General features: G+C 43.3%; 1 protein-coding gene across 1 annotated transcript in view; it reads right to left on the bottom strand.

Annotated features, from left to right (window-relative positions):
• Positions 1-2,152: 2,152 nt before the first annotated feature.
• LOC109869504 (anosmin-1-like) overlaps positions 2,153-27,948 on the bottom strand; it is a 68,933-nt gene continuing 43,137 nt past the window's right edge. Inside the window, exons 4-14 of the mRNA XM_020459698.2 lie at positions 27,618-27,840; positions 17,155-17,339; positions 16,600-16,729; positions 11,443-11,648; positions 10,451-10,598; positions 9,901-10,047; positions 7,507-7,595; positions 6,241-6,412; positions 5,780-5,997; positions 4,658-4,799; positions 2,153-4,316 (exon numbers count right to left, since the gene is read on the bottom strand). Of these exons, the coding sequence (XP_020315287.1) occupies positions 4,261-4,316; positions 4,658-4,799; positions 5,780-5,997; positions 6,241-6,412; positions 7,507-7,595; positions 9,901-10,047; positions 10,451-10,598; positions 11,443-11,648; positions 16,600-16,729; positions 17,155-17,339; positions 27,618-27,840 (1,716 nt within the window). The 3' untranslated portion in view covers positions 2,153-4,260. The remainder of the gene's footprint in view (positions 4,317-4,657; positions 4,800-5,779; positions 5,998-6,240; positions 6,413-7,506; positions 7,596-9,900; positions 10,048-10,450; positions 10,599-11,442; positions 11,649-16,599; positions 16,730-17,154; positions 17,340-27,617; positions 27,841-27,948) is intronic.

Raw genomic sequence — 27,948 nt, 5'->3', positions numbered from 1 at the left:
TCATAAACTTTGAGTAAAGATACATGTTCTACATATAATTAAAGATACACTGGTTCTTAATGCAACCGCTGTGTCACTTTTTTTTCACGTTACGGAAAAAGCCTAACATTGCAATAATCTGAGACGGCGCTCAGACGTAACAATATTTCTCCGCCATGTTGGAGTCAACAGAAATACAAAATTACAACATAAATATTCCCTTACCTTTGATGATCTTTCATCAGAATGTAGTGCAAGGAGTGCTAGTTCAACAATAAATAGTTTTGTTTCATAATGTTCAATTGTAGTGTCCAAGTAGCAGCATTTGCTACCACTTTCAGCTCACATGCCCAAAAAATGACTTCTGGTCCAGGATAACTTTGCATCAAAACTTCCAAAAGACATATTACAGGTCGAAGAAACTGGTCAAACTAAGTGCAGAATCAATCTTCAGGATGTTATAATCATATATATCCAATAGCATTCCAACCGGATCATTCGTTTTCATCTGGGACTGATTGGAACAGCCGAAGCACTCAAAGACAAATGCGCCACAACAAAATGGCATTCTTTTGCGACACCGACTACTTTCCTTCCCATTAGGTCAAAGTTCACAGCAAATGCTCCATGACACTTTCTACTGAATGAGGACATCTAGTGGAAGACGTAGGAAGTGTTTCCAGATCGATAACTTTTTGGGAAGGGAGGGGGCGATGACGTCAAAGTTGCCCCAACTTTCAGGATTTCAAAACTTGTTTGGGAGATTGCCTGCCCTGTGAGTTCTGTTATACTCACAGACATAATTCAAACGGTTTTAGAAACTTCAGAGTGTTTTCTATCCAATGTTAATAATAATATGCATATATTAGCAATTTAGGACAGATTTTGATGCAGTTCACTATGGGCACGCAATTCATCCAAAGTAGAAATACTGCCCCCTATCTCTAACAGGTTTTAAAGTTCCTATTTTTTAAAATGACGGCCTAGGAACAGTGGGTTAACTGCCTTGTTCTTAGGAACAACAGATGTCTTACAACCTTCCGGTTACTAGTCCAACTCTCTCACCATCTGCCGGCTCATCCTGACTGATGTCTTGAGATGTCACTTTAATATATCCACATAATTTTCCTTCCTCACGCTGCCATCTATTTTGTGAAGTGCACCAGTCCCCCCTGCAGCAAAGCACACCCACAACATGATGCTGACAACCTCGTGCTTCATGGATGGGATGGTGTTTTTTGGCAAGCCTCCCGCTTTATCCTCCAAAGATAACGATGGTCATTATGGCCAACAGTTCTATTTTTGTTTCATCAGACCAGAGGACATTTCTCCAAAAAGTACGATCTTTGTCCCCATGTGCAGTTGCAAACCGTAGTCTGGCTTTTTTATGGTGGTTTTGGAGCAGTGGCTTCTTCCTTGCTGAGCAGCCTTTCAGGTTATGTCGATATAGGACTCTTTAATTACTTGTTACTTTAATCACTTATGTATTTTTTGAAACTGCATTGTTGGTTAGGGGCTCGTAAGTAAGCATTACACTGTAAGGTCTACAATACCTGTTGTATTCAGCGCATGTGACTAATAAAATCTGATTTGTTAAGAATATGCATTTGGGTATGTCATTTTAGGTGAAATTCAAAAAAAGGGGGCGGATCCCTAAGTAGCAATAGCATCTGAGGTATGATCAATATAAAAACTTAAAGGAAAGCAACTCAAACCTCTTGGCATGCCATCCTCATTTTGGTCGCTTTCATGTACGGTGTTCTCACACACCAGCCTTTATTTACTCGCAATAATGTTTACATTCCACAGCATATTGGAAAGGTGAAGGGATTGAGAAAATATGGATTTAAAGCTGTTCAAATACTAACAGTACACTTGAATTAACTGGCAGGGCACAATACTGTTGTCTAAAGGAAAGTATTATGTCCAGGCCATCAAACTCCAGGCATGGCTTGCTGGTAAGCTCTGAATTACCGGTTTATTTGGACTGTTTGAGTGCATGTCTCAAGCTCCTGGGTAGATCAGTGAATATGCTGGAGTCTGGCATTATGGAATACACAGCCAACATAAGCACCAGCATCTGCCAAATAATCTAATGTTTAGAGAATATACTCTATTTCATATTGACTCATTTCTCATAGTAATTTCAAATAAGCAGGAAAAGCATAAGGAATAGGTTAAGGATTATTTTATTACTTAACAGTTTCTACAGTTTCTACCATGGAAAAATAACATGTAACATGAGACTATATTTACAATTCCATTTTTACAAAATGTCTTTACAAGATGTTTTGCCGGATCAAAAACTCGACTAAAACACACACACACACACACAGACATAAATAAATAGACATTCACTGACTGTTCCACAACAAATATTTCTACAGCCAATAACATACAATTCCATCATTTCCACAGTTATAATTTCATTAATAAGCATGACATATTATTCCCCATATAATTCTCTGTTAATGAAATATTGCTAACATAGAGGTAACACAGATGTATTTATGCCTACACAACACTCACGTTTGACATGCAAAACCTTTACAAGCATTCAAGTTGAAGCTAGTAATTCATTTACATTTTAAAATCAAATATTATCAGTGCTTGACTTGGATGGAAATAGGTGGCGGTACTCATTTTGGGTGCTGATACTGTCTATATTTAGGTGCAGGAGCTCCACAATACTTTTGAGCTTATATTCTATAAGAGGAACAGGAGCTCAAGCAGTAGAACATTTGAGGTGCCGCTACCGGCCCAAGTCAAGCACTGAATGTACTTCTACATGCAACATACTATGAGAAGTATTCTGGGTTAAACTACACTGGTTTTAGTTCCATTATGCCTAAGGGACATTGTTTTACTTACTTGGTAAAACAAAATAAATAGATGAATTTCAACACTCCTTTCTCAATGAATACATGATTGTGTTTTACAATTGTATGGCATTTTCCGAACTGTTATTCAAGTGTCTTCAATGTAGTTACTAGGGTTGGGTGGCATCCAGACTTCCATACCGTGCTTGTGCCATCCCGGGATTTGCGGTATAACCGGTAGTGTACAAAATGGATAAAAATAAAAAATAACAATTTAAAGCCCAACACATGTAGCTTACCAAAATGTTAACAAGTACTAAGAAATCCTCATAGCGGATGTTAGGTAAATGCTAACGAGCGCATGTGAACATTTACTACTAAAACAGACAACCTAGCGCATAACGTTATGAAAGTAACGCAAAACGCATAAAACAAATATTAGACAGCTGGGATCCTAATCCAGGTGGGGATTGTCTCTGCTGCGGTTACCAAGAAGCTTGATCTAGCAAGCTAACGTTAGCCACTTAGCTAAAATTAACAAAACCAAACTGGAAATAATTTATTTGGCACATCTCAGATAGTTAACTTAATAGTTATAAGATATTTCGCTGGCAAATATTACTACAGAATTTCATACAAGTGTAACTTGATCACCTCACTTAAATTGCGCTGCAGGAGTGACTTACCTCACGAAGCTCCCATTTTGCTCGTTGTGCTTCTCTGTAAACAAACACACGTGACTGGCTCAAACAGCTGTTTTGAGAAACTAGTACCTTAAGCTTCATAATGAAACATCATCTAAAAGGTGAAATTATAAACACGATCTGCTGTATCTATTACCTAGTGCACAAGTTGAATGCAGGTATTAATTTAAAAAGTACTAATATTCAAATGTATTTAAAACAAAACAAAAATGGTATTGACGGTATTGGAAAATACGGATAATATTTATTTATACCTCCCAACCCTTTTAAGTTACTAAGATATTCAAACAAAATGCTTGCATATCATGGTAAAAACAATGTTTTCTCTGGGCCTTTTTTAATCTAACAACCTTTGAGTTATTTTATCTAATGAAATTCAATTGGAATTGATCATATACTGCTGCTTTGTAACTGGTTCTATTGGATGAAAACAGTTTGAGAACTCCTTAACCATCTTAGTCTCTGTCCCACAAAGCCTTCAGTGAAATAAAGGGAGAATGAATCAACCTGTCCTAAAGAAAAGTCCTACATAAGAGTATGTATCTGACTGTATGGTACAGAGAGCCCAGTCAGTGGGTTGAATCAGAAAGGGCTGTGAGGGGAAAGCATATTCTGTGCAGCCTGAATGTGAACCCATATCACATGGGTTGGGGTCAGACTTCATGGTCTGCTGTGTGGTTCCACACTGAATTCCCTCCCTGGGTGAAGGTGCTGTGAGACAGATTCCGGCCAAACTGGGTCTGATGGGCCAAGGGGTTTCAATGTCTTTCTGCTGAGAGCTTCTGGTGTGGATGGTGCTGCCTGAGTCTGGGTCCTACAACACACCAAAAAAAACATGTCAATATCAGTTCCTAATGAAAGTTCAGAATAATGATCAAAAGGATTATGAGATCATGTAAGAAACATACTCATCAGATGACCTCAAAAGATGTCACTGAAGAGTCAGCTCCAATGAGCTACGGCATCTCTGTTTAAGACCACCTGGACACAGCCCGGTAGTTTTTTTATTTTTATTTTACCTTTATTTAACCAGGCAAGTCAGTTAAGAACAAATTCTTATTTTCAATGACGGCCTGGGAACAGTGGGTTAACTGCCTGTTCAGGGGCAGTTGACTAGAGGAGAGCAACAGTTGTGGTCAATGAGCTGGTACTTACGGTGTTGCAGGACTGGTAACACACTGGGGGTCTGGAAGGTCTTGACAGAGGCAGGACCCTCCACTCCTGACATTATCACCTGGACCTCCAGTCTGTAGTATGTGGCTGGTCGCAGGTTAGACACCACCAGCAGATTATGGTCCTGAAAGGGTTAACAGCACAAGAGAAGACAATTAACCATCGTTGGTGCCACTGTAAAAAACAATCTTTCACATGACACTCAGCATGAGAGGTATTAAGCCACTTCCAAGGACAACTTGAAACTGATAGAAAATTGCTTATTTTTCTTAAGAACCCACATTAAAGATGTGTTTTTTTTGTGGAACCTTTTCTCCAGTTGTAAAGGATTTTAACAGTAATGTTGTATCAACTTCAATTTGTCCTCCAAGACTGTCTGAATACCTTTCTCACATAGACTGTTCAATGTTCACTTTGTTTGGAATTTAAAGTAGTAAACCGTTTTGTTCCCCACACAGAAGTCTAGAGTTTTAGTCCCTTCTGATGTTAACATGTTGAATTAGCTGTTGGGTAACATGGGCTATACCCCATACACCCTCTGCTCTCAATTCAGGTAAACAAAGATGCATCCTGTTTTCTCGCTTTCCCTTCCTGACAAACTGAGTGTAGTTATGGGTGTTTTTATTTTCAGAGCTACAAGCAGCTCGCTGGGCAGAGAAGACAGACAGAACGGGTTGTTGATAGATTATGTAAAACCAGATGAAAGAGGAAGCAGGGAAGGTAGATGACACACAGGAGGATGAGAACTTGTAGCAGGACACGCCCCTCCCTCAGATCTCTCTCGGTTTCTCTGCTCACCACTGCTTATCTGGTTATTCATGTAAAGAGAGCAACACAGTTGTATCCTTAAAATACCTCCACTCCTGGCAGGCGTTGTATAATGAAATGCTGAAGATGGAGCTTATTCTTTAGCTCGGGAAAAATTCTATATAATTTTCCTCAAGAAAATATACATTTCCCTTCCTTGCTAATCTTTTGTGTCCTACAACAAAGAGCCATGTCCTGGTATAACCTACTCTGAAGGGACTGCATGTAACTTTCCAAGTAAGAAGTCCTGTCACAGGAACAATAGATTTACTTGAAAAGAGAATGAAATAGACTTACTGGAGGCAGGATCTGGGACTGGGAGATGATGCTGTTGGGCAGGCTGTTTTGTCGGCTCTCTTTGGTGACCTCTGCCCAGGTGACCTGAAAGCCTGTGATTCGTTGATGGGCCAGGACCCGTGACACCCGCCACAAGAAGTTGCCTGTGATGTTTCCCTCGTGGATGGAGAAGGACGCCGTCAGATTCTCTGGCTTAGCCAACACTTTGGGAACAGTGGCTGCAGAGAGAGATGGGAATAAAGATGTTGAAAAATACTGGTCTGATGGACATGTGTTCTTGGCTTAATATAAATATGGTGTGGTAAGAAATTAGTCACAGTACATTTTAAAAGCAATTGTCTACTTGTACCATAATATGAGAGGATGCCTCTTTCAACTAGCATGTGGAGTCAGACATAATGTTAAATGAGAATCAGAGTATCAGCATAACATGAACTGGTTGTACTGGGCAGCTGACTCACCTCCCTCCCCAGGACAGGGGATGTGTTTGTGGCTCTTGTTCCTGATGGTGGCGCAGGACGGGGTGAGAAAGGTGGTGCTCTCATCCTTGGCGCGCCTCTTGGACTTGAGCATGTGAACGGCGACTTTGTACTTGCAGGAGAAGAGCAGGCCCGGGAGGTTGATATAGTTCTCCTGAACCAAGAAACACATTAAATGTTCTGAGACTTGGTGACTTTTACATGTCGCCCAGGTCACATCCCTGAGAACCACCACAGATAATGAAATCCATGGAGAGGATCAGATTCCCTCCCTATGCCCTTAAACATGGCCCACATTACAGAACCACTTTGAACAGTCATGTGTTAGGGGTTAATCCACTAGTCCTCCATTCAAACTACAATGCAAAATGATATCCTTTCTATGGGTTCCAAGTGTAACACAAACATAAAGGGGACACTTAACAATAACGAAGGACCAAGAGTACATTTTGGGGTAATTTGAAATGAAGACGTCAACTCAATGTTAATGAATTCTTAGCAGCATTCTAATGCCGCAGACTTGTTTCAGACATTAATTAACTATTGACCTAAAAATCACCTCCTGTGTCCCTTTATCCAGAAAATGTGAACATTTCCTGCTGAGTGGATGGAATTAGATCTTTCATTTGTAATAATGTAGTTCTACCCTAATAGTCAATAACTGAGTATTCTCTCTCAAATGCAAAAACTCTGATTATGAATGAACCAAGGCGCCATGTTTGCACACAAGAGACGTAGACCAACGCTGTGCTGGAATCCTTCCCAGGAATCTATAGAAAAAGGATGTGTATATCCAAGCAACCAGAGAAGGGCTCTCTGAAGAATGTGTTGATTGCCAGGCCTATGCCATCCTAGAACAGCCCTGAGTTCAACCAGCACCACACCACACCACACAACCCCACCCCCACCACACTCACACACACAGCATCCAATGTTCTCATTCTGGGGGTGCATGGTCCCCCATTACCGGAAATATTGTTTTAGTAAATGTGTTTTATTGGGCAGCGCATCACGTTTGACCACACCAACTGAGTCATAACCAAAACAACAGTCGCTGATTTGCTGCAAAGCTTCACAACAGAACTGAAGCGCTGAGTGGTGTCCTTTTCAGAACGCCAGACAAGAGAGGTTGGCGGGCAATTTGCATACCACTGAGCTGCACATCAAGTCATGGGTCGACACAGCCACCGACACTTGGACTGATGAGGTTTACTTTGATAGAACGCTGATTTGGGGGATGGGACTGACCTGGGTGACTGATTTCTCTGGTCCTCTGGTCTCGTTATGGCTGCAGTACTCAGGCATCCACTGGACATGGTAACGACTCACCAGAGGGTCTGGGAGGAGAAAGAGAGAGAAGAGGAGGTCACTGACCTGGTGCCAAAACTACAACAAAGAATCCAATGACACAGCCATCATCAGACATGATACATGCTTGATGGATAAAATGATCTTACAATAACACCCAATCAGACTGTTTCAGTACTCTATTACGGTCACACCACCATCAACCTGATCTTATCAGGCATTAACAGATCCTCTGATACAGTATCTAGCATAATGCATTCAAATACGCTTCTAAAGGCTCATCTCAACATTAACGTCAACATAATAAAATAAGAAATAAAAAGCGGGGTTGAATTTGACTAAACGTGCGTACATTGAACTATTTTTTTGAAATGTGTTGTTTCACCATCTCAAAAGGGAATGGACCACTGCCGCTACCTCGCTTTCCAACTAAGGTGCCTGAATAGAGGAGCAAACTGACTTACAGGAGATTCAGCAACACTTGGAGGACAATGGAATCAAATACAACAGCTTCTTTATTGCTAAAAGTAGACACTTTTATTTAACCATCTCATCAGCGAAACATGGCATTGTAGGCCTACCCTCAGCAATGGTGAAGCGGCCCTAGTCCCGGCCCTAGTTCACTTCATTACTACATAGTAGTGCCTCATTGGCTGATCAGTTCTGTTTATGCTCCCATTGCCCTGTCATTTTACTGGAATTATTATTCATCCGGCTGTGTGCGTTCCGATGTGAAATGATACTTTTCCCATTAATAATTGAGTTATGCTGGGGCCTCGATTGCGGTCGGGAGATAAAAAGAGGACTTTGAAGGTTTCGACACGGATCTGGCGCACACAGGCTCCCAGCAGTTTGGAAGCAGAAGAGAGAAATTACAGGGAAGCAGGAAATGGGAAGAAAATAATCAAGATATGCGTAGCTGGAGCTGACAGAGGGGAAGAGGTATAGAAAACAAGGAAAGGAACAAGGAAAACAGGTATAGAGCTGCGTGGCAGTGTTCGATTTTTATTTCACGTTTATTTAACTAGGCAAGTCAGTTAAGAACAAATCTCTCTCTCTCTCTCTCTCTCTCTCCGTGTGTGTGTCTCTCCCCACGTGCGCCTCTCTCCCGTCTGTCTCTCTTCCTCCCTCCCCGTCTCCCTGTGATTCACTACATTACCATCTGAGACCAGATGTGTCATAATGTTGACCTGCCTCAAAATGAACGAGTGCAGTAATCAGCAGCATTGAGATTTAAACTGAGGGACAGGTAAGTTCTGAATACACAGAGTCCGATGAAGAGAAACCTGATCCTAGGCTTTCAGGGACCAGGTCTCGCTCGCTCTCTCCAGTCCAGCTGTTTGCTTCCTCCTGTATAACCACGGTGGTCAGAGGCAGACCCAGAGCCATCCATCATCATCAACCCAGTTAGAGGCTGTGTCTGTGCCCACCACACCGCCACCCTGCCAGACTAGGACAGTTGCAGTGTAATGGAGTCACCCCCCCCCAGGCTAAGCCATGGAGTGGGCCCAGAACCAAGTCCAAAACACTCTGGGCTGAACGTGCGCCCAAGCCAGTCACAATCACTCAGCCCTGCTAACCACTCTGGACCAGGAAGACTCTCCAGCTCTTCTCAGTTGCTCTGTGATTCAGCAGAAGGCCTCATCACCAGGCTTCTCTCCCCAGACTAGGCATTTCTGCCTCCACTTTGTGGCGCTTGGCTTGGGCGATGACATATTAGCAACATAACATTGTCCAGTGAATTGGACTTGACAGGCTACCCTTGGAGCGCACCTTTCAAGGTTTCCATATTTCCACTCTGGTCTTAATCGTGGGGGATGGCGCACAAAGTCTAAGGAGGAGTACAAAGTTTAAGGAGTCTATGGACACTTATGCAATTATTTGTCTGTAATGCTTTAAATCTTTTACGTCCTCCTGTGTGTTTCTGCAGGGTGACGTCAGGTCTTGTAAAACAAAACGGACAGTTTCAACACTAGTATGAGAGACGGCTCATATTTGCTACAGCTGTCAATAAGCTCCATCACCTCTTGTTCCCGGTGTTTATTTTTCTTCAGCTAACAGAACATCCTAAACCTCTGCTCCTCCTGGTCCACGGTAGATTCACACTCACTCACCCTGCGCTCATATTACTCCAGTCAGACACAAGGTTTCATTTAGTTGCTCTACAATATTCAAAAGCATTTTTCCAGATTGAACTTAACTGAGAATCATTCATATTCCAACATTAATTAGTCAATAAAAAGATTCAGGATAACTAATGAAGGAGAAATTATGTGGCAATTACAGTAGTGTAGGAGCCAAGACCCACATTCAGAACAGGCATATGGTACATACCTCCCCGGTTCTTCCAGTAAACGCGGACCTGCAGCTGCCCGTCCTGGTAGAAGGGTGTGCCGACCTCCAGAGAGCCTGCCGGGCGCTTGCCCAGGGTGGAGTCAACAGGCATGATCACTTCCTTCTCTTTCTTGGACACTGGTTTCACTTGGTTGGACAAAGAAGAAAGGTTAAGGGCTAATTTCCAGTCCAGGTACACTCAGAAAAGCTCAGAATGCAGCTTTAAGCTCTTATATGGGAAGGTTACAGTATGCTTAAACATCTGTGATCATACCAATAGTTATGCTCATAAATACTTTTAAATTCATTCATAAAATCTGTATCGGACAGCATCTTGATTTATCACCAAGTCCTATGAGCTCAGCCTTGTCATTAATTCAATGCCATTTTACATTTATAGTTGAGTCATTTAGCAAACACTCTTATGCAGAGCGACTTAGTTAGTCCATTCATCCTAAGATACTGTAGCTCAGTGGGACAACCACATCTCAAATCATAGTAAGTACATTTTTCCTCAAAGTTGCTTTCAGCATGCCCGATGATGCCTTACCTGAGCCATTGTTCTGGGAGGTGGTGCTGAAGTGGAGTGACGCCTTGGAGCTCTTCAGACGCACCTGACCCCAGTAGGTGATGGCCTGCAGCTCCACCGTGTAGCTACTGTTGGTCAGCAGCCCCTCCAGATCCACCCAGCTCTGGGCCTGAAACCAGAGACACCCACACATTGTCACACACAGAGCCAACAGAGTAGACCATAACCATGTCCCTAAATCCAGTAGACTAGAACCGTCCTAACCCAAGCCTGGTCTGTGGGAATAAGAACCATCCTTATTGGGAACACGTGTGCTGGTTTAAACCAACATGTAGAGAGATGAGACAGTGATAAGGTCTGTGTGAGGGAGCCGCATTATCCCCATCCCCTGGGGCTTCTTCACGTTGTGTTTAGGTCTCAGCATTCCTCCAGCAGCATGGGCCTGATAGGCTCCAGTTATTGACTGGCGCTTGTTTTGACATACCACCATCAGCAGGTAGCATTCAAAGCCCTGCAGCCCCAGAGTGGAAACCAGTAGTACATGTGTCAATAGGTATCTGGTGTCTCCCAGCTTTCTCACCTCCACACCACATCTGCAACTGGTTACCAACACTCATTCAGGATTCTAAGTCAGCAAAAGTGGTCAGACAATAGCGTTTTCACTTTATTCACTATCAAAATTCTCTTCTTTATAGCGATGATAAGCTAAGTTTCCTTTCAGAGCTTAACCAAGCGTTTAAGGTGAAATAAAGGAAAATAAAACAAATGAGGCCAGCAGTGCGTCGTGCTGCTTGAACAATAGCGTTAAGAGTTTATGTAATCAAATGCGATCTGCCTCGCCTTGTATGTGTTTTTCCATTGTGGGGCCTTTGGTTCTTATTTACATTGCAGAGAATAGGGGAGTGGGGTTTAGATGAGTCTGGTCCAACCAGTCCAGCACAGGCCCGCTGTCTCTAGCCTCCCAACCCGCCGACACATCACCCAGAAAGGGGGAGAGAGGAGCCGATGCTTACCCCGTTGGTGGTCTTCCTCCTCTTCTTCTTGGATGGCACCAGGGACTTGCCAGGGACGGTCCAGCTCCAGAAGACTTTGTAGTGATGGACTGGGATGTCAGGCTCCTCGGGCAGGGTCCAGTTGAGACGGGCTGTCACCGTCCCCTCAGCACTCAGCATCATGTTGGTGACACGCAGGCTGGCTGGGCTGGGAGGGGCAGCAGGATCTGGAGAGAGACAAGGAACACAGTACTGTAAAGTCATGTCATTCACAGCAGCTCTCCTCTCTCCAGCTGTCAGAACAGTTTTTGCTTGTTCAATCTGACGACCGTAAGGGGTGTCAGAAAAGTGACAGCTACAAGGTCTTCGTGGTGCTAATGATTGGCTTGTGATTCACAAACCGCCCCCCCTCACCCAAAAAAGTGTGTTATTAATTAGAAGGGATGATCAATTAACCACAGAAATGTGTTTATCTTGATAAAAAGCATGTCAGACATTTGGTTTAATGTGTCTAACCAGGGTACATTTGCACCAGTTGAGAAAGTTAAGCAGGGCCTAGCCAGTATGATGGTGTAACGTAATTAGTCCACCACTGACAATCAGTCATGAAATGTTATGACAGGTGTCATTTCACGTTTATGACAGCGTTATGCAAGACGGAGAGCTCAGGTCAAGGGTCACCAAACACATGCTGCGTACTTTGGCTCTACCCTCACATTCCATCTACTCCTCGACTCTCCCTACTGGGAGGCATGCGTGCAAGTAAGTAAGATGGCTGGTTTTGAGGCTGGCCAGATGGGGTCTGTCTTAGGATTTCTGGCAGCTACAGTGTACAGTAAAGTATGGATGTCAGGCCGGTAGACCCAGGCAGGGCCAGGCAGTCAGAGAAAGGGGCAGGGCCAGATGCCAGACCAGAGGGAATTAGCTGTTAAGAAGATTACAGAGACTACAGCCCTGCTACAGTCAGCTCCTCTCCCCTTCCTTCCCTCTCCCACTTGAAAGTGGGTCCAGAACTAAGTCCACAACACTCTGGGCTGAACTTGTGCCCAACCCACTCACAAGAGACTGTTTCAGAGCGAACCAGCTGTTATCCATGCTATATAAAATATGCAGCGAGAGTTTTCTGCAAAATGCAGAAAGTATGATGGTGAAAAATTGCAATCACTCCACACTGCCCTAGACAAAAGGAACACCTATGTGAGAATGCTATTCATTGACTACAGCTCAGTGTTCAACACCATAGTGCCCATGAAGCTCATCACTAAGCTAAGGACCCTGGGACTAAACACCTCCCTCTGCAACTGGATCCTGGACTTCCTGACGGGCTGCCTCCAGGTTGTAAGGGTAGGCAACACCACATCTGCCACTCTGATCCTCAACACTGGGGCCCTTCAGGGGTGTGTACTTAGTCCCCTCCTGTACTCCCTGATCACCCACGACTGCGTGGCAAAACATGACACCAACACTATCATTAAGTTTGCTGACGACAGAACAGTGGTAGGCCTGATCACAGACAACGATGAGACAGCTTATAGGGAGGTCAGAGACCTGGCATCACTGGGACCAAGCTTCCTGCCATCCAGGACCTACATAATAGGCTGTGTCAGAGGAAAGCCCAAGTCAGACTGTTTTCACTGCTACCACACGACAAGCGGTACTGGAGTGTCAAGTATAGGACCAAAAGGCTCCTTAACAGCTTCTACCCCCAAACCATAAGACTGCTGAACAATTAATCAAATGGCCACTGTCTATTTACATTGACACCCCACCATTTGTTTTGTACACTGCTGCTACTTGCTTTTTTCACTTCACCCCTACCTACATGTACAAATTAACAAACCTGTACCCCGCACACTGACTCGGTACCCCATGTATATAGCCTCATTATTGTTATGTTGTGTTACTTTTTACAATTTTTTTTACTTAAGAAAATATTTACCAAATGAACTAAACTCTTCTTGAACTGCACTGTTGGTTAAGGGCTTGTAAGTAAGCATTACATGGTAAGGTCTACACTTGTTGTATTCAGCACGTGACAAATAAAGTTTGATCTGATTATCAGACTGAGATATGTAAATAACGGAATGACAGAATCAAATCGCTCATCAAGTCCATGACAGCTCTCGGCAATCCATCAACTTTGTGGGGCTGATGCGACTGATTGGAGGTCAGTTTTCAGGACTGCAGCAAAATCCTGTTTTCACCTGGTGTTTGATGTCGACAGCCTGTCAGAACACACATGTTTGAATAGATTAGAAGTTTAATAGTCACATGTACAGGGTCGCAGGTGTAATTACAGGGTACAGTGAAAATCTTAAGCTCTGAGCACCAACAATGCAGGTCAGTGAAATAAAAAACAAAGTGTAATAATTAGAATATAATAAAATATATACATATTAACACTAACAATGGTAATGGGGGCGGGGGGAGGGCTGGAGTTGGAAAAAGGCAGAGCAGGCAGCTGACTAGTGGGGGGTATTCAGCAGCCTGATGTTCTGGGGGTAGAAGCTCTTGGCCAAGCTTCCAGTTTTTGCCATGATGCTCCTGTACTGCCCATGTCTTAGTGACGTAAGCAGGGAGAACAGGCCGTGGCTCGGGTAGCCCAGGTCTCTGATGATCTTCTTGGCATTCCTGCGACATCTGGTGTTGTAGGTGTCCTGAAGGGCAGTCAGTGTGCACCGATTGGTGCGTTCGGCTGTAGCGCCTTGCGGTCCGCGGCAGTGGAGTTAACGTACCAGGCTGTGATGCAGGATGACGGTATGCTCTCAGTGGTGCTCCTGTAGAACACTGAGGCCCCTCTTGAACAGACAACATTTCATGCCTTCTTCACAACGGTGACAGTGTGGTTTGACCATTTCAGCTGCTCGGAGATGAGTACGCCAAGGAACTCCATTTTTTACCGTTTCCATGGAGGCCCTGTCGATGAGGATGTGCCAAATCCGTAAATTTAAATAAATTCATTAGGCCCTAATCTATGGATTTCACATGACTGGGCATAGGCCCACCCATTGGGGAGCCAGTCCCAGCCAATCAGAGTTTTCCCCCCACAAAAGTTATTTATTACAGATATAAATACTCCTCAGTTTCATCAGCTGTCTGGGTGGCTGGTCTCAGATGATCCCGCAGGTGAAGAAGCCGAATATGGAGGTCCTGGGGTGGCATGGCTACACGTGGTCTGCATTTGTGAAGCCGGTTGGACGTACTGTAAAATTCTCTAAAATGACTTATGGTAGAAAAACGTACATTGAATTCTCTTGCAACAGCTTTGATGGACCTTCCAGCAGTCAGCATGCCAACATCTGTGGCATTGTGTTGTGACAAAACTCTACATTTTAAAGTGCACCTGTGTAATCATGCGGTTTAATCAGCTTCTTGATATGCCACACCTGTCAGGTGGGTGGATTATCTTGGCAAAGGAGAAATGCTCACTAACAAGGATGTAAACAAATTTGTGCACTAAATTTGTGTGTATGGAAAATGTCTGGGATCTTTTATTTCAGCTCATGAAACATGGGACCAACACTTTACACGTTGCATTTATATCGGGGCTCTCCCCAGCTCAGAGTCGTTGTTGTGCTCGAAGCGTGAGAAAAAGGTGTTTAGCTGTTCCGTGATCGTTAGGAGCCACTGCCACATATGCCTGGTGTCCGACTCGTTGAATTGCTCCTCCACTTTTTCCCTATACTTGTGTTTCGCCATCTTGATCGATCTCCGTAGGTAGTATTTGTGCTGTTTAACCATATTAATAGAAATGACCAGGAAGGTCCTTCAGGCAGCATGTAATGTACCACTACCACCAAACCGGTAGCCTAGCGGTTAAGAGCGTGGGGCCTAAATGTCGCTGGTTCGAATCCCTGAGCAAACTAGTTGCAAAATATGTTGATGTGCCCTTGAGCAAGGCACTTAACCCAAATTGCTCCTGTAAGTCGCTTTGAATAAGAGCGTCTGCTAAATTACTAAAATGTAAGGTGGTTTGTGTTTTGGTTCCCTGGTGAGTATTCCACTAGTATCTTATTATAGCTATAAATATTGAAGATCAAGACAAAGGTGGTTACCACTTGACAAAAGCTCTACCCAAAGGCATGTTAGTAAAGCAAACGCGAGAACTCCGATATAGGGTTAAATCCAAAACTTGATCTCAGTGCACTGCAGTACGCTACGCACAGCTCTCCCTGTACACCAACAGAACCTATCGGCTCGACATCAGATCAAATCTAGACACAATATTACTCATAAACCTGTGATCCACAGGAATTCCACAACAATTGGCTGGGTGCTTTAACAAATGTAATCTACGGTCACATTAAATAGCTATTTAGTGTCATTCAACGTGGGAACACACAGAGCAGGACAGGCATCAGCACAGCCCTACAGCCAGCCATCAAACTCAGTGCTAATTTGATCTGAAGCACTGAGCAGCCTACCTTACCTCATTCTCCATGGAAGCCAGACAACAACTTACATGCAGTTGAAAGCTGCAATATCCTGACTAACTCAGACATATTACATGTTATATGGCTGTAAAGAGGGAAAAGCCCACCTTTGAAGAGCTACACGTACAAAGGTCTGGTTACAACACTATGCAGAAAAGAACATGTTCTGCACTCAGGGGTTTCTGATGACTATGTTCTGTTTGGCATCAGTGTGAATTGACAACTTTAGGATCGGAAGGGCAAGGGATGCTTAGGGAATGCTAAATCAGATTTGAGGTTCAGGTTTGCTAGGTAGGGAGAAGAAGAAAAAAAAATCAAGGCTTACGTATGCTTGTGATGGATTTTTAAGACATCCTGCCAAAATTATTTTGCTATTTGCTTGCAATAAATTAGCATTGCGGGTGTGAATAATCTGTAATGTAAGTATGTATGTATGTATGTATGTATGTATGTATGTATGTATGCATGCATGCATGTTTCTGCAGACTGAGTTTCTCAGTGCATGCTTGATTTAATTCTAGCCAAAAGGTCACAGACACACCAACGCAATACGCAGAAAACACAATTTGTACATGCACATGTGTAACAAAATGGGTCAATGGGCCGTTACTGAGGCAAATCATGTTGTGAAGGATTGTCCCACCTGTTCCTAGGCCTTGACTGTAGCAAAGAGAGGGGATAGGGTGTCACACAGGAACTGACACTCATTGCAGGGGCCCCACACACATACTCAGACGTAGCCTACCTCTGGAGGAGCGGAAGTGCTTGCTGGGGGAAGTAAACCCGCGGGTCCCGTGCACGTTGACAGCCGCCACTCTGAACTGGTACCATCTGCTGGCTCTGATGTCGGCCAGTTGGACGCGCTCCTCTGTAGTCTGAGGGACAGTTGGGAGAGAGCAGGCACACAGGGGTCAGAGGTCACATAGGGTCACAACTTTTGTGAGTGTTGCTGCAACATCCGACATCTGTCTGTTTTTCCTTGGAAAACTTTCAAAGACACTGACAGTAAGGAATGTGCAACAGTGTCGGACAGTCTGAATGACAGCTATGGAGTAGCGCCCTGACTTTCTCACATCTTTCTCGTGTGGAGAAAATATTAGTTTTAGGGTTTGTTTTTCCCCCAAAGAATGCATCACAGATTTTATGTTAAATCTTTCAACAAAAGTACTGAGCATGCAACTAAATGAAATGGTTGGATGACAATGTGCTGGATGTGAATGAAAGAGCGATCCACATGCAGTAAGGTATTCAGAGAAGCCTGGTTTGGTATGTCGTGGTGTAGTGTGCTGTGCTGTCCTACCTGTGCCACGGTCACCCACTCTGTGGCGTCGTCCTCACTGGGGTGGATGCCATAGTTCCAGCAGCGCTGCACCACGTACAGGACAGGCTCCACAGAGATGTTGAACTTAGAGGACCAGCGGATCTCCAGGCCTCCTGACAGCTGTTCCACAAACACTAGCTCCTTCCTAGGCTTCAGAGGAGCTCCTGAGAACACATACACATGACATCACTGTGAGACTGACTTTGGTAGAGAATAGGCCATGACATCACGGTGCGACAGAATTAAGGAGAGACATGACATCATCACTGGGAGACTGACGTTTGGAGAGAAATTACATAACATCACCACGGTGAGATTGAGACAGACAGCCAGACACTGTCCACTGGGTCAATAGCATGGTCATTGTGCTGTGATGGACCGTGATATACTCTTGGATGAAGAGAATGTGTTTTACCAGCTGTCTCTTTGGGGACGAGGAAACAGATAATTAGCCTCTGGGTATGTGAGGTAGAGTGGAAAGCAGAGGCGCTTACACTATGTCAAAACACACACAGTACATTGGTAAACACATACAGTGACTTCAGAAAGTATAAAACACACCCCTCAAATTTTTCCAGCCTGAATTTTAAATGGATTACATTGAGATTGTTTGTCACTGGCCTACACACAATACCCCATAATGTCAAGGTAGAATTATGTTTTTCAACATCTTTACCAATTATTTTTTTAAATTAAAAGCTGAAATGTCTCGAGTCAATAAGTGTTCAACCCCCTTTGCTATGGCAAGCCTAAATACGTTCAGAATAAACATTTGCTTAACAGGTCACATAAGTTGTATGGACTCAGTGTGCAATAACAGGTTTTGAACATGATTTTACACCACACATACAGATAATTGTAAGATCCCTCATTCAAGCAGTGAATTTCAAACACAGATTCAACCACAAAGACCTTGGATGTTTTCCAATTCCTCGCAAAGGGCACCTATTGGCAGACAGATTTTAAAAAGCATAGGGTCATTTATTTGAGCATAGGGAAGTTAATAATTACACATTGGATGGTGTATCAATACACCCAGTCACAACAAAGATAAAGGCGTCCTTCCTAACTCAGCTGCCGGAGAGGAAGGAAACCATTCAGGGATTTCATCATGAGGCCAATGGTGACTTTAAAAACAGTTACAGTTTAATGGGTGTGATAGCAGAAAACTGAGGATGGATCAACAACATTGTAGTTACTCCACAATATGAACCTTACTGACAAATAATAAAAATATTCCAAACATGCATCCTCTTTGCAACAAGGCACTAAAGTAATACTGACATTTTGGGGGGCAAAGCAATCCACTTTTTGTCCTGAATACAAAGTGATGTAATATGTTTGGGGCAAATCCAATACTGAGTACCACTCTCCATATGTTCAAGCATAGTGGTGGTTGCATCATGTTATGGGTATGCTTGTAATAATTAAGGACTGGGGAGTTTCTCAAGATAAAAAATAAATAGAACGGAGCTCAGCACAGGCAAAATCCTAGAGGGAAACCTGGTTCAGTCTGCTTTCCACCAGACACTGGGAGATGAATTCACCTTTCAGCAGGACAATAACCTAAAACACAAGGACAAATCTACACTGGAGTTGCTTACCAAGAAGACAGTGAATGTTCCTGAGTGGCAGAGTTACAGTTTTGACTTAAATATACTTGAAAATCTATGGCAAGGCATGAATATGGTTCTCTCGCAATGACCAACAACCAATTTGATAGAGCTTAAAGAATTTTAAAAATAATAAAATGGGGAAATGTTTGGAAGGTCTTAACCAGAAAGACTCACAGCTGTAATCACAGCCAAAAGGTGATTCTACAATGTATTGATTCAGGGGTGTGAATACTTATGTAAATGAGATTAATTTTCAAAAAATATGCAGAAATGTCTAAAAACCTGTTTTCACTTTGTCATTATCGAGTATTGTGTGTAGATGGTTGAGAAAAAAAATGAATGAAATTCAGGTAGTAACAACAAATTATGGAATAAGTCAAGGGTTATGAATACTTTCTGAAGGCTACACACACACACACACACACCATACAGTTGAAGTCAGAAGTTTACATACACTTATGTTGGGAGTCATTAAAACTCACTTTTCAACCACTCCACAAATGTCTTGTTAACAAACTATAGTTTTGGCAAGTCGGTTAGGACATCTACTTTGTGCATGACACAAGTAATTTTTCCAACAAATGTTTACAGACTGATTACTTCTTATAATTCACTGTATCGAAATTCCAGTGGGTCAGAAGTTTACATACACTAAGTTGACTGTGCCTTTAAACATCTTGGAAAATTCCAGAAAATTATGTCATGGCTTTAGAAGCATCTGATAGGCTAATTGACATAATTTGAGTCAATTTGGAGGTGTACCTGTGGATGTATTTCAAGCCATACCTTCAAAACGCAGTGCTCTTTGCTTGACATCATAGGAAAATCAAAAGAAATCAGTCAAGACCTCAGAAAGAAATTGTAGACCTCCACAAGTCTGGTTCATCCTTGGGAACAATTTTGAAAGGCCTGAAGGTACCACGTTCATCTGTACAAACAATAGTACGCAGGTATAAACACCATGGGACCACGCAGCCGTCAAACCACTCAGGAAGGAGACGTGTCCTAGGGATGAACGTACTTTGGTGCGAAAAGTGCAAATCAATTCCAAAACAACAGCAAAGGACCTTGAAGATGCTGATGGAAACAGGTACAAAAGTATCTATATCCACAGTAAAACGAGTCCTATATCAAGATAACCTGAAAGGCAGCTCAGGAAGGAAGAAGCCACTGCTCCAAAACCACCATAAAAAAGTCAGACTACTGTGTGCAACTGCACATGGGGACAAAGATTGTACTTTTTGGAGAAATGTCCTCTGGCCTGACAAAAAAAGAACTGTTTGGCCATGATGATAATCATTATGTTTAGAGGGAAAAGGGAGAGGCTTGCAAGCCAAAGAACACCATCCAAACCGTGAAGCATGGGGGTGTCAGCATCATGTTGTGGGGGTGCTTCGCTGCAAGAGGGACTGGTGCACTTCACAAAATAGATGGCATCACGATGTAGGAAAATTATGTGGATATATTGAAGAAACAACTCAAGACATCAGTCAGGAAGTTAAAGCTTGTTCTCAAATGGGACTTCCAAATGGACAATGACCAGGATTGCAAGCAAAGTTGTGGAAGAATTGCTTAAGGACAACAAAGTCAAGTTGGAGTGGCCATCACAAAGCCCTGACCTCAATCCCTTTGAAAATTTGTGGGCAGAACTGAAAAAGCGTGTGCGAGCAAGGAGGCCTACAAACCTGACTCAGTTACAGCTCTGTCAGGAGGAATGGGCCAAAATTCACCCAACTTCAAGTGGGAAGCTTGTGGAAGGCTACCAAAAACATTTGACCCAAGTTAAACAATTTAAAGGCAATGCTACCAAATACTAATTGAGTATGTAAACTTCTGACCCACTGGGAATGTGATTAAATAAATAAATCATTCTCTACTATTATTCTGACATTTCACATTCTTAAAATAACTTCTTACGGCTAGTGGTTGACAACATTCCGCTGAAAAGGCAGCGCGCAAAATTCAAATATTTTTGTGAAATATGTAACTTTCATACATTAACAAGTGCAATACACCAAATGAAAGATTAACAAGAAGTTTATCTACCAATCGTGTCCAATTTCAAAAAGGCTTTACAGCGAAAGCCAAGTCCCAAAAACACACACATTGATAAAATATAACTGTTATTCATAGAATTAAAATATATACTTCTCCTTAATGCAACCGCTGTGTCAGATCTCAAAAAAACTTAACGGAAAAAGCAAACCATGCAATAATCTGAGTAAGGTGCTCAGACAACGAATCAAGCCAAACAGATACACGCCATGTTGTGGAGTCAACAGAAGTCAGAAATAGCATTATAAATATTCACTTACCTTTGATGATCATCAGAATGCACTCCCAGGAATCCCAGTTCCACAATAAATGTTTGATTTGTTCATAACTTTAATCTTTATGTCCAAATACCTCCTTTTTGTTAGCACGTTTAGTAAACAAATCCAAACGCACGATGCGCAAGCAGACGAAAAGTCAAAAAGTTCAGTTACAGTTCGTAGAAACATGTCAAACGAAGTATAGAATCAATCTTTAGGATGTTTTTAACATAAATCTTCAATAATGTTCCAACTGGAGACTTCCTTTGTCCTCAGAAATGCAATGGAACTCAAGCTAACTCTCACGTGAACGCGCATCACCAGCTCGTGGCACTCTGCCAGACCACTGACTCAAAGAGCCCTCATTCCCCCCTCCTTCACAGTAGAAGCATAAAACAAGGTTCTAAAGACTGTTGACATCTAGTGGAATCCGTAGTGTCCGAATCCGAAGTGCAATATGACCCCATAGACACTGTGTATTCTATAGGCCAAAAGTTTAAAAACTACAAACCTCAGATTTCCCACTTCCTGGTTGGATGTTTCTCAGGGTTTTCACCTGCCATATGAGTTCTGTTATACTCACAGACATCATTCAAAAAGATTTAGAAACTTCAGAGTGAAACTTCTATCCAAATCTACTAATAATATGCATATATTAGCAACTGTGCTTGAGTAGCAGGCAGTTTACTCTGGGCACGCTTTTCATCCAAATGTGAAAATGCTGCCCCCTATCCCAAACAGGACAAAGTGGTGATCCTAACTGACCTAAAACAGGGAATTTTCACTAGGATTAAATGTCAGGAATTGTGAAAAACTGAGTTTAAATTTTATTTTTTTTATTTTTTGTACCTTTATTTAACTAGGCAAGTCAGTTAAGAACAAATTCTTATTTTCAATGACGGCCTAGGAACAGTGAGTAAACTGCCTTGTTCAGGGGCAGAACAGCAGATTTTTACCTCGTCAGCTCAGGGATTCGATCTTGCAACCTTTCTCTTACTAGTCCAACGCTCTAACCACTAGGTAAATTTCCGACATCAACTGCACATTAGGCACACATTACATTTGCCTCATTGTTCCTCACGTCAACCCATTCAAACGCTTTCAATGTGCAATAAATTTGATTTATTACGAGCGCAGTGAGGGGAAAGTGAGCGACCAGGACAGATTAACTCTCTCCTGGAGGATTTATTTCAGCTGAGAGGTAGTGACGTATTGATAGAGCATGGGCTGAGTGGTAATGAGATGGAGATTGGAAACAAAGTTCAGGAGTACAGAAAATCACTGAATAAATCCCATACCTCTCGAATAAAAATCACCTGGCGTTCTCACACACTTACCCAAGGACCTCTTCGCTCCAACTGAGGGAGCACCTAGAGCTGCTCTGCATTCATGAAACACATACAGTATAAAACACGAACTCAAGGTTGTAAAGTAACAGCAAACAAAGTGCTCACAATAGTGTTGAATTGCCTGTGCTGCATAAGCAGGCTGCTTCATCCTGTTACATCTCTTTTAGAGGCTTTTCAACGTGATTGATTGATGCTTATAAAATGCCGGGTGGGAGATGGAGGGCCCATTTGCCAGACACATATGGAGTCAGTCTTGTGTCTCGTAGATAGAGGCTCTACACAGAGGAAAATCTGTCTGCCATTGTTTTACAGCTCCAGCGTGTGTGCGCGCGTCAATGACGAACACACAATACCACAGCATTCCTCCTACCCGTCTCATTTTCCCTCAGCCACACACACTCCTCATCCAACAACCCTCCACATGCAGCTAAGCGACCAATCCTAAACCCTCGCTCAGCTCTCTGCCCTACAAAGATTACCACTATGGGTCCTGGTCCCATCCACTAATCATACTCACAGGATTCATCCTTCAATGGCCACATACTTGCTCTGCCCCATCCAAAAAAACACAGCCATGACGTTATCCCTGATGAACAGTGATGAAGAGCGGAGCGTCCATTCATGGCTCACGCATTCCAACAATAACTCTCCTGGATGCCCACGCACACACTGTCATAACGACCTGGCTAATTACATGGGCCAAGGCAAAAGAGCACCAATCATTGTGGGAGGAACACACCACATCCAACAATACATTCTTCAAAAGGTTAATGTAGTACAATGGCCTCCCATAACGTTTAAATACAGAGGAGTGCTCAGTGTCATGCCATGGTTATCAGAGCCATTAATATACATGGTTATATACAGCTCTGGTGGTTAACAATGAAGACATGTTTCACATACGTACATTAAATGACTGCATTTGTTTTGAAACACTGAGCAGCCACACCCCGTGGTGGTCAGGCACTGTTCACGCTCGTCTTGAAGTGGTGTGGAGCTGTGAACAGCTGGGGAGGGTGAGGATCAAGCAACAACAGCTTCTCCAGAGGGAGATGGCTCATGACTGACAGATGTACATGAGGACACGTTTTGAGAACAAGACATGCTTTTCCACACTGGCCTGTGGTCTCCATGTGATAGTAGAATTATCCATTACGAATGACAACCAAGCCATCATGACTCAGAGTTTGAGAGCCTGCTGAACACTTGAACTGGACTGACCACCTACTCAGATTCTCCGCACCTTAGCACTCATCACAACTGATGCTACCAGACTCTTAGTATACTGCTCAGTTTATACACTGCCCCCCATCCCCAATACACATGTAAATATTTGACTATAAACTGTGCCTTCCTGTATTATAATTATACTGCTATAATGTTTATTATATTCTACTGAGCCATTTACTTTATGTTCGTGTTATTATATTTTATTGTTGTTGCATTGTCGAGAGGGAACCTGGAGGTAAGAATTTCCTTGGACAATGTATATCATGCGTATCCTGTACATACGACCAATAAAACTAGGAGAGAGTGCGCATGAGAGAGAGCGAGCGAAAGAGAGAAAAGAGGGAGGGAGAAGAGAGGGGACTAAAAAGAGATAAGAGCATCTGCCTCTGTGCGCTTATATGGGAGCCTCTGTGCGCTTATATGGGAGCCTCTGTGCGCTTATATGGGAGCCTCTGTGCGCTTATATGGGAGCCTCTGTGCGCTTATATGGGAGCCTCTGTGCGCTTATATGGGAGCCTCTGTGCGCTTATATGGGAGCCTCTGTGCGCTTATATGGGAGCCTCTGTGCGCTTATATGGGAGCCTCTGTGCGCTTATATGGGAGCCTCTGTGCGCTTATATGGGAGCCTCTGTGCGCTTATATGGGAGCCTCTGTGCGCTTATATGGGAGCCTCTGTGCGCTTATATGGGAGCCTCTGTGCGCTTATATGGGAGGTTCTCGCTAGCCTCCCACTAAATAAGAGTCTCTTAGAGGAGAAAACAAGAATCTGGAGGATAGTCATACATACCGTACATTCATTAAGAAATAACGAGGCATTCTCGTTTTGCACCACAGTGAAATAGCGATTTTCCATATGCTCACAACATATCTTATTCAGAACTCCACATTGCCAGTACAGCTTTGAAAACAGAAGTTTCAGACTTGTGAATAGTAAGTAATATCACTGAGTTTTGATGTAAAGACAACAGCTCTATATGGTAGATATAGGACTGGGCCCAGTAGGGTCTTCAGAAGACATAGCACTTAGAAAAAGATCTGCTTTCTACAGCGCACCCTTCCTCAGTCAGGGACACACCACACACTCCCTGTCGACCTTCACCGGAGCGTGCATGCACACACCACACACATCTGAGAGCGATCTCCATGGGGGAAACGCTCCATTTGTGCACATACAGAAACAATTACTCTCCACACCGTGAGCACATAATTACACATTCATCACTGGAGATCAGGATTGGAATTTTATCCAGACTTCAACCAGACAGCTAATTAAAATGTGCAAATCTGATCCCAAAACAAAAATCAACCATAGGCTACAGTAAGTGTTTGGATTAGCAGGACAGTCAACTGTTTGGTTCTATACGTTTGTCTGTGATCTATGGTGAATGTTTTTAATTGAGGACAGTATATTCCTGCATTAAACTCAAGGATATATCTCCTTTCATCTTCCTCCATCTACAAAGGCTGTACAACAACTGGCCATGACACTGCCATTGATTCTCTGAGAATATAGGAATATTATTAATGCACGCTTCAACACACACATATGCACCACCCCCCTCACACACATCTGTGTGTGCACTTCAAAAGTAATCCCAACTCTGTCACTGCAGTGCTTCAAAGACTTAAAGAAAGAAGCAGCCAGGCTCCCCATTTCCACTGAGCCCAGTTCCATTCCTCCTGCCTTATTATGGCCCAAGGCTGTCAGCAGCCAGAGAGGCGGTGGGATGCTGATATAACATACAACTGAAGAAGAGATGCAGCTTCCATCTCTTGTCACAGAGGCACAGAGTCTCGCTCTTACGCAATGGGCTACGAGCTCTCCTCACAACATCCAGACACCTCAGGCTGTGCCATTAAACCGTTTTACTGGAGTGGAGTGCTCTGTGCATCTGTGAGCCTGAAGCTGATTTGGAACAATTTCACACACTGGATGTATCTTAAAATATGTACAGAATGTTGTGATTGAGTTGAGAAAGATAAACTCACAGGAAATATTTGAAATGACTCAAAATTCAAATATATGGTTCACTGCATAGCTAATTGGAGTTTGTAGCACTACACGTGAAACTAGTCATTTATACAAACTGCAAGCTCAAGTTTTATAAGTCGTATGTACAGGATACACATAGTATTCACCATCCAACGAAATGCTTACTTACAGGTTCCTTCTAAACAATAAGAAATAATGAAAGATAACAATAATACAAAGAGTAAATGGCAGTAGAATAGCACAAGTATAATACAGGAAGACAATTTATAGTCCAATATCTACATGTTTTTGGGGGATGGGGGAATTGGGGAGGCAAGTGTTTAAATTGTGCAGTATTTAGTCATAATAATGAGCCTGGTAGCATGTGATGTGACATATGTTTATAGCATGAATGAGTGAGTGTGTGCTAAGGTGTGGAGAATCAGAGCAGGTGGTCAGTGTAATTAAAGTTTTTCAGCAGTCTCTGAGCCTGTTGGTATCAGACCTCATGCTCTGATACCTTTAGCCCTACCATAAGGGAGAGAACAGCTTGTGGCTGGGACATGTGGGGTCCTTGATGCTGCAGGCCTTCCCCAGGCACCGTTTCGAGTAGATGTCCTGGATGGGTGGGAGCACTGTCCCAGTAATGAACTGGGCTGTCTTCGCCACCCGCTGGAGGGCCTTGTGGTTGTGGACAGAGCAATTCCACCACCAGGTTGTGATGCAACCGGTCAGTACACTGCCTGTAGTATTTGAAGAGGACCCGAGGTGGTAGAACCGAGAGTTAGTGTGAAGGAGGTGTTGTTGCCAATCCTCACAGCCTGTGGTCTGCCTGTCAGGAAGTCCAGGATCCAGTTGCAGAGGGGTGTCCAGACCAAGGGCACTGAGCTTGGAGGGAACAATAGTGTTGAATACTGAACTGTAGTCAAAGAACAGACTTCTCACATAGCTGTTTCTCATGTCCAGATGTGTTACAGCCATGTAAATAGTGATGGAAATGGATTCTTCAGTGGATCTGTTGGAGAGGTAGGCAAATTAGAGTGGGCACAGGGTGCCTGGCATACTGGCCTTGATATGGGCCATGACCAGCCTATCGAAGCACTTCATGATGACCTGGGTGAGTGTGACAGGGCTAGTCATTTGGGAATGTCACCTTGTTTCTCTTGGCACTGGGATGGTGGTCTCCTTGAAGCAGGTGGGGACTACAGCCTGGGACAGAGACAGGTTGCAGATGTCAGAGAAGATGCCCGGCAGCTGATCAGCACACACTGAGGACACAGCCATGGATGCCATCTGGGCCAGCGGCTTTGTGAGTATTCACTCACGTCAGCCTCGGAGAGCGAAAGCACCTGGTCAGAAACTCTTCCTGGATGGCTCGGGATTGTCTGCCTTGAAGCGAGCATAGAATGTGTCAAGCTCATCTGAGAGGGAGGCTTCGTGGGCACCACACAATTAGATTTGCCTTTGTAGTCCGCGATAGCCTTTATTCCTTGCTACATGGCTCATGAGTCTGAGTTGTCCGACATCAAATCAAGTTTAAGCCGGAATCCTTAATGGTGAAACTGCCATGTCTGTTTGCAATAATACAACAACAAAGAAGTTACTGCAATCTACGAGTTACTGCAATCGGGTTGACACAGACATCATTGCACGTGTGATAGAACAGAAGAATATGTATTGCAATATTATTTTCACCACGTTTGGCGACGTGCCTCACCACCATTTAGTTAACAAAACAACAAAAGAATACCCATGGGGCAGACATTGGTGCTGTTCTCCCTACTGCGGATTCAATCCTTAATAGTAACAGAATAGTATTTTATCAATAGTATTTATCAATATATAACGACAAAAGGAAGGAGCAGAAAGCTCCATGTGCATTTTAATAGTCCTGTACAGTATTTAGCGTTGGTGTTGTACCCAGTGGATGTTATACTGCACATGTACATGTGTGTCATTGTACCTTTGTAGAGGTTCTTGGGATTCTGACAGGTGTGTCCACAGCCATTGGTGCAGCACTTCTTGACAGCGGAGCACTCTCCATCCTCCTCACAGCTCTCCACGCAGGCTGCAGCGAAACCACTGGCCTTATCAGGAGCCGGGCAGTCCCCCTGCTTCACCCCCTCCACAGATTTCAGGAACTCACAGCTAGTCAGACACTCATAGTGCTTCTTGGGAAAGAGAGTCTGAAGGGTAGAGGGGGAGGAGGAAGAGAGGGAGGAGAGGGGCAAGAGTAGGCAGACAGGAGGAAAGGCAGAGGAAAAACATCTATGCTAGATGACTTGTAGCAGTGT

This window comes from Oncorhynchus kisutch, linkage group LG2 (assembly GCF_002021735.2).
Source record: "Oncorhynchus kisutch isolate 150728-3 linkage group LG2, Okis_V2, whole genome shotgun sequence".
Classification (NCBI taxonomy): domain Eukaryota; kingdom Metazoa; phylum Chordata; class Actinopteri; order Salmoniformes; family Salmonidae; genus Oncorhynchus; species Oncorhynchus kisutch.
Note: the sequence above shows the minus strand (reverse complement) of the source record. Positions and strands in the feature narration are given on the sequence as shown.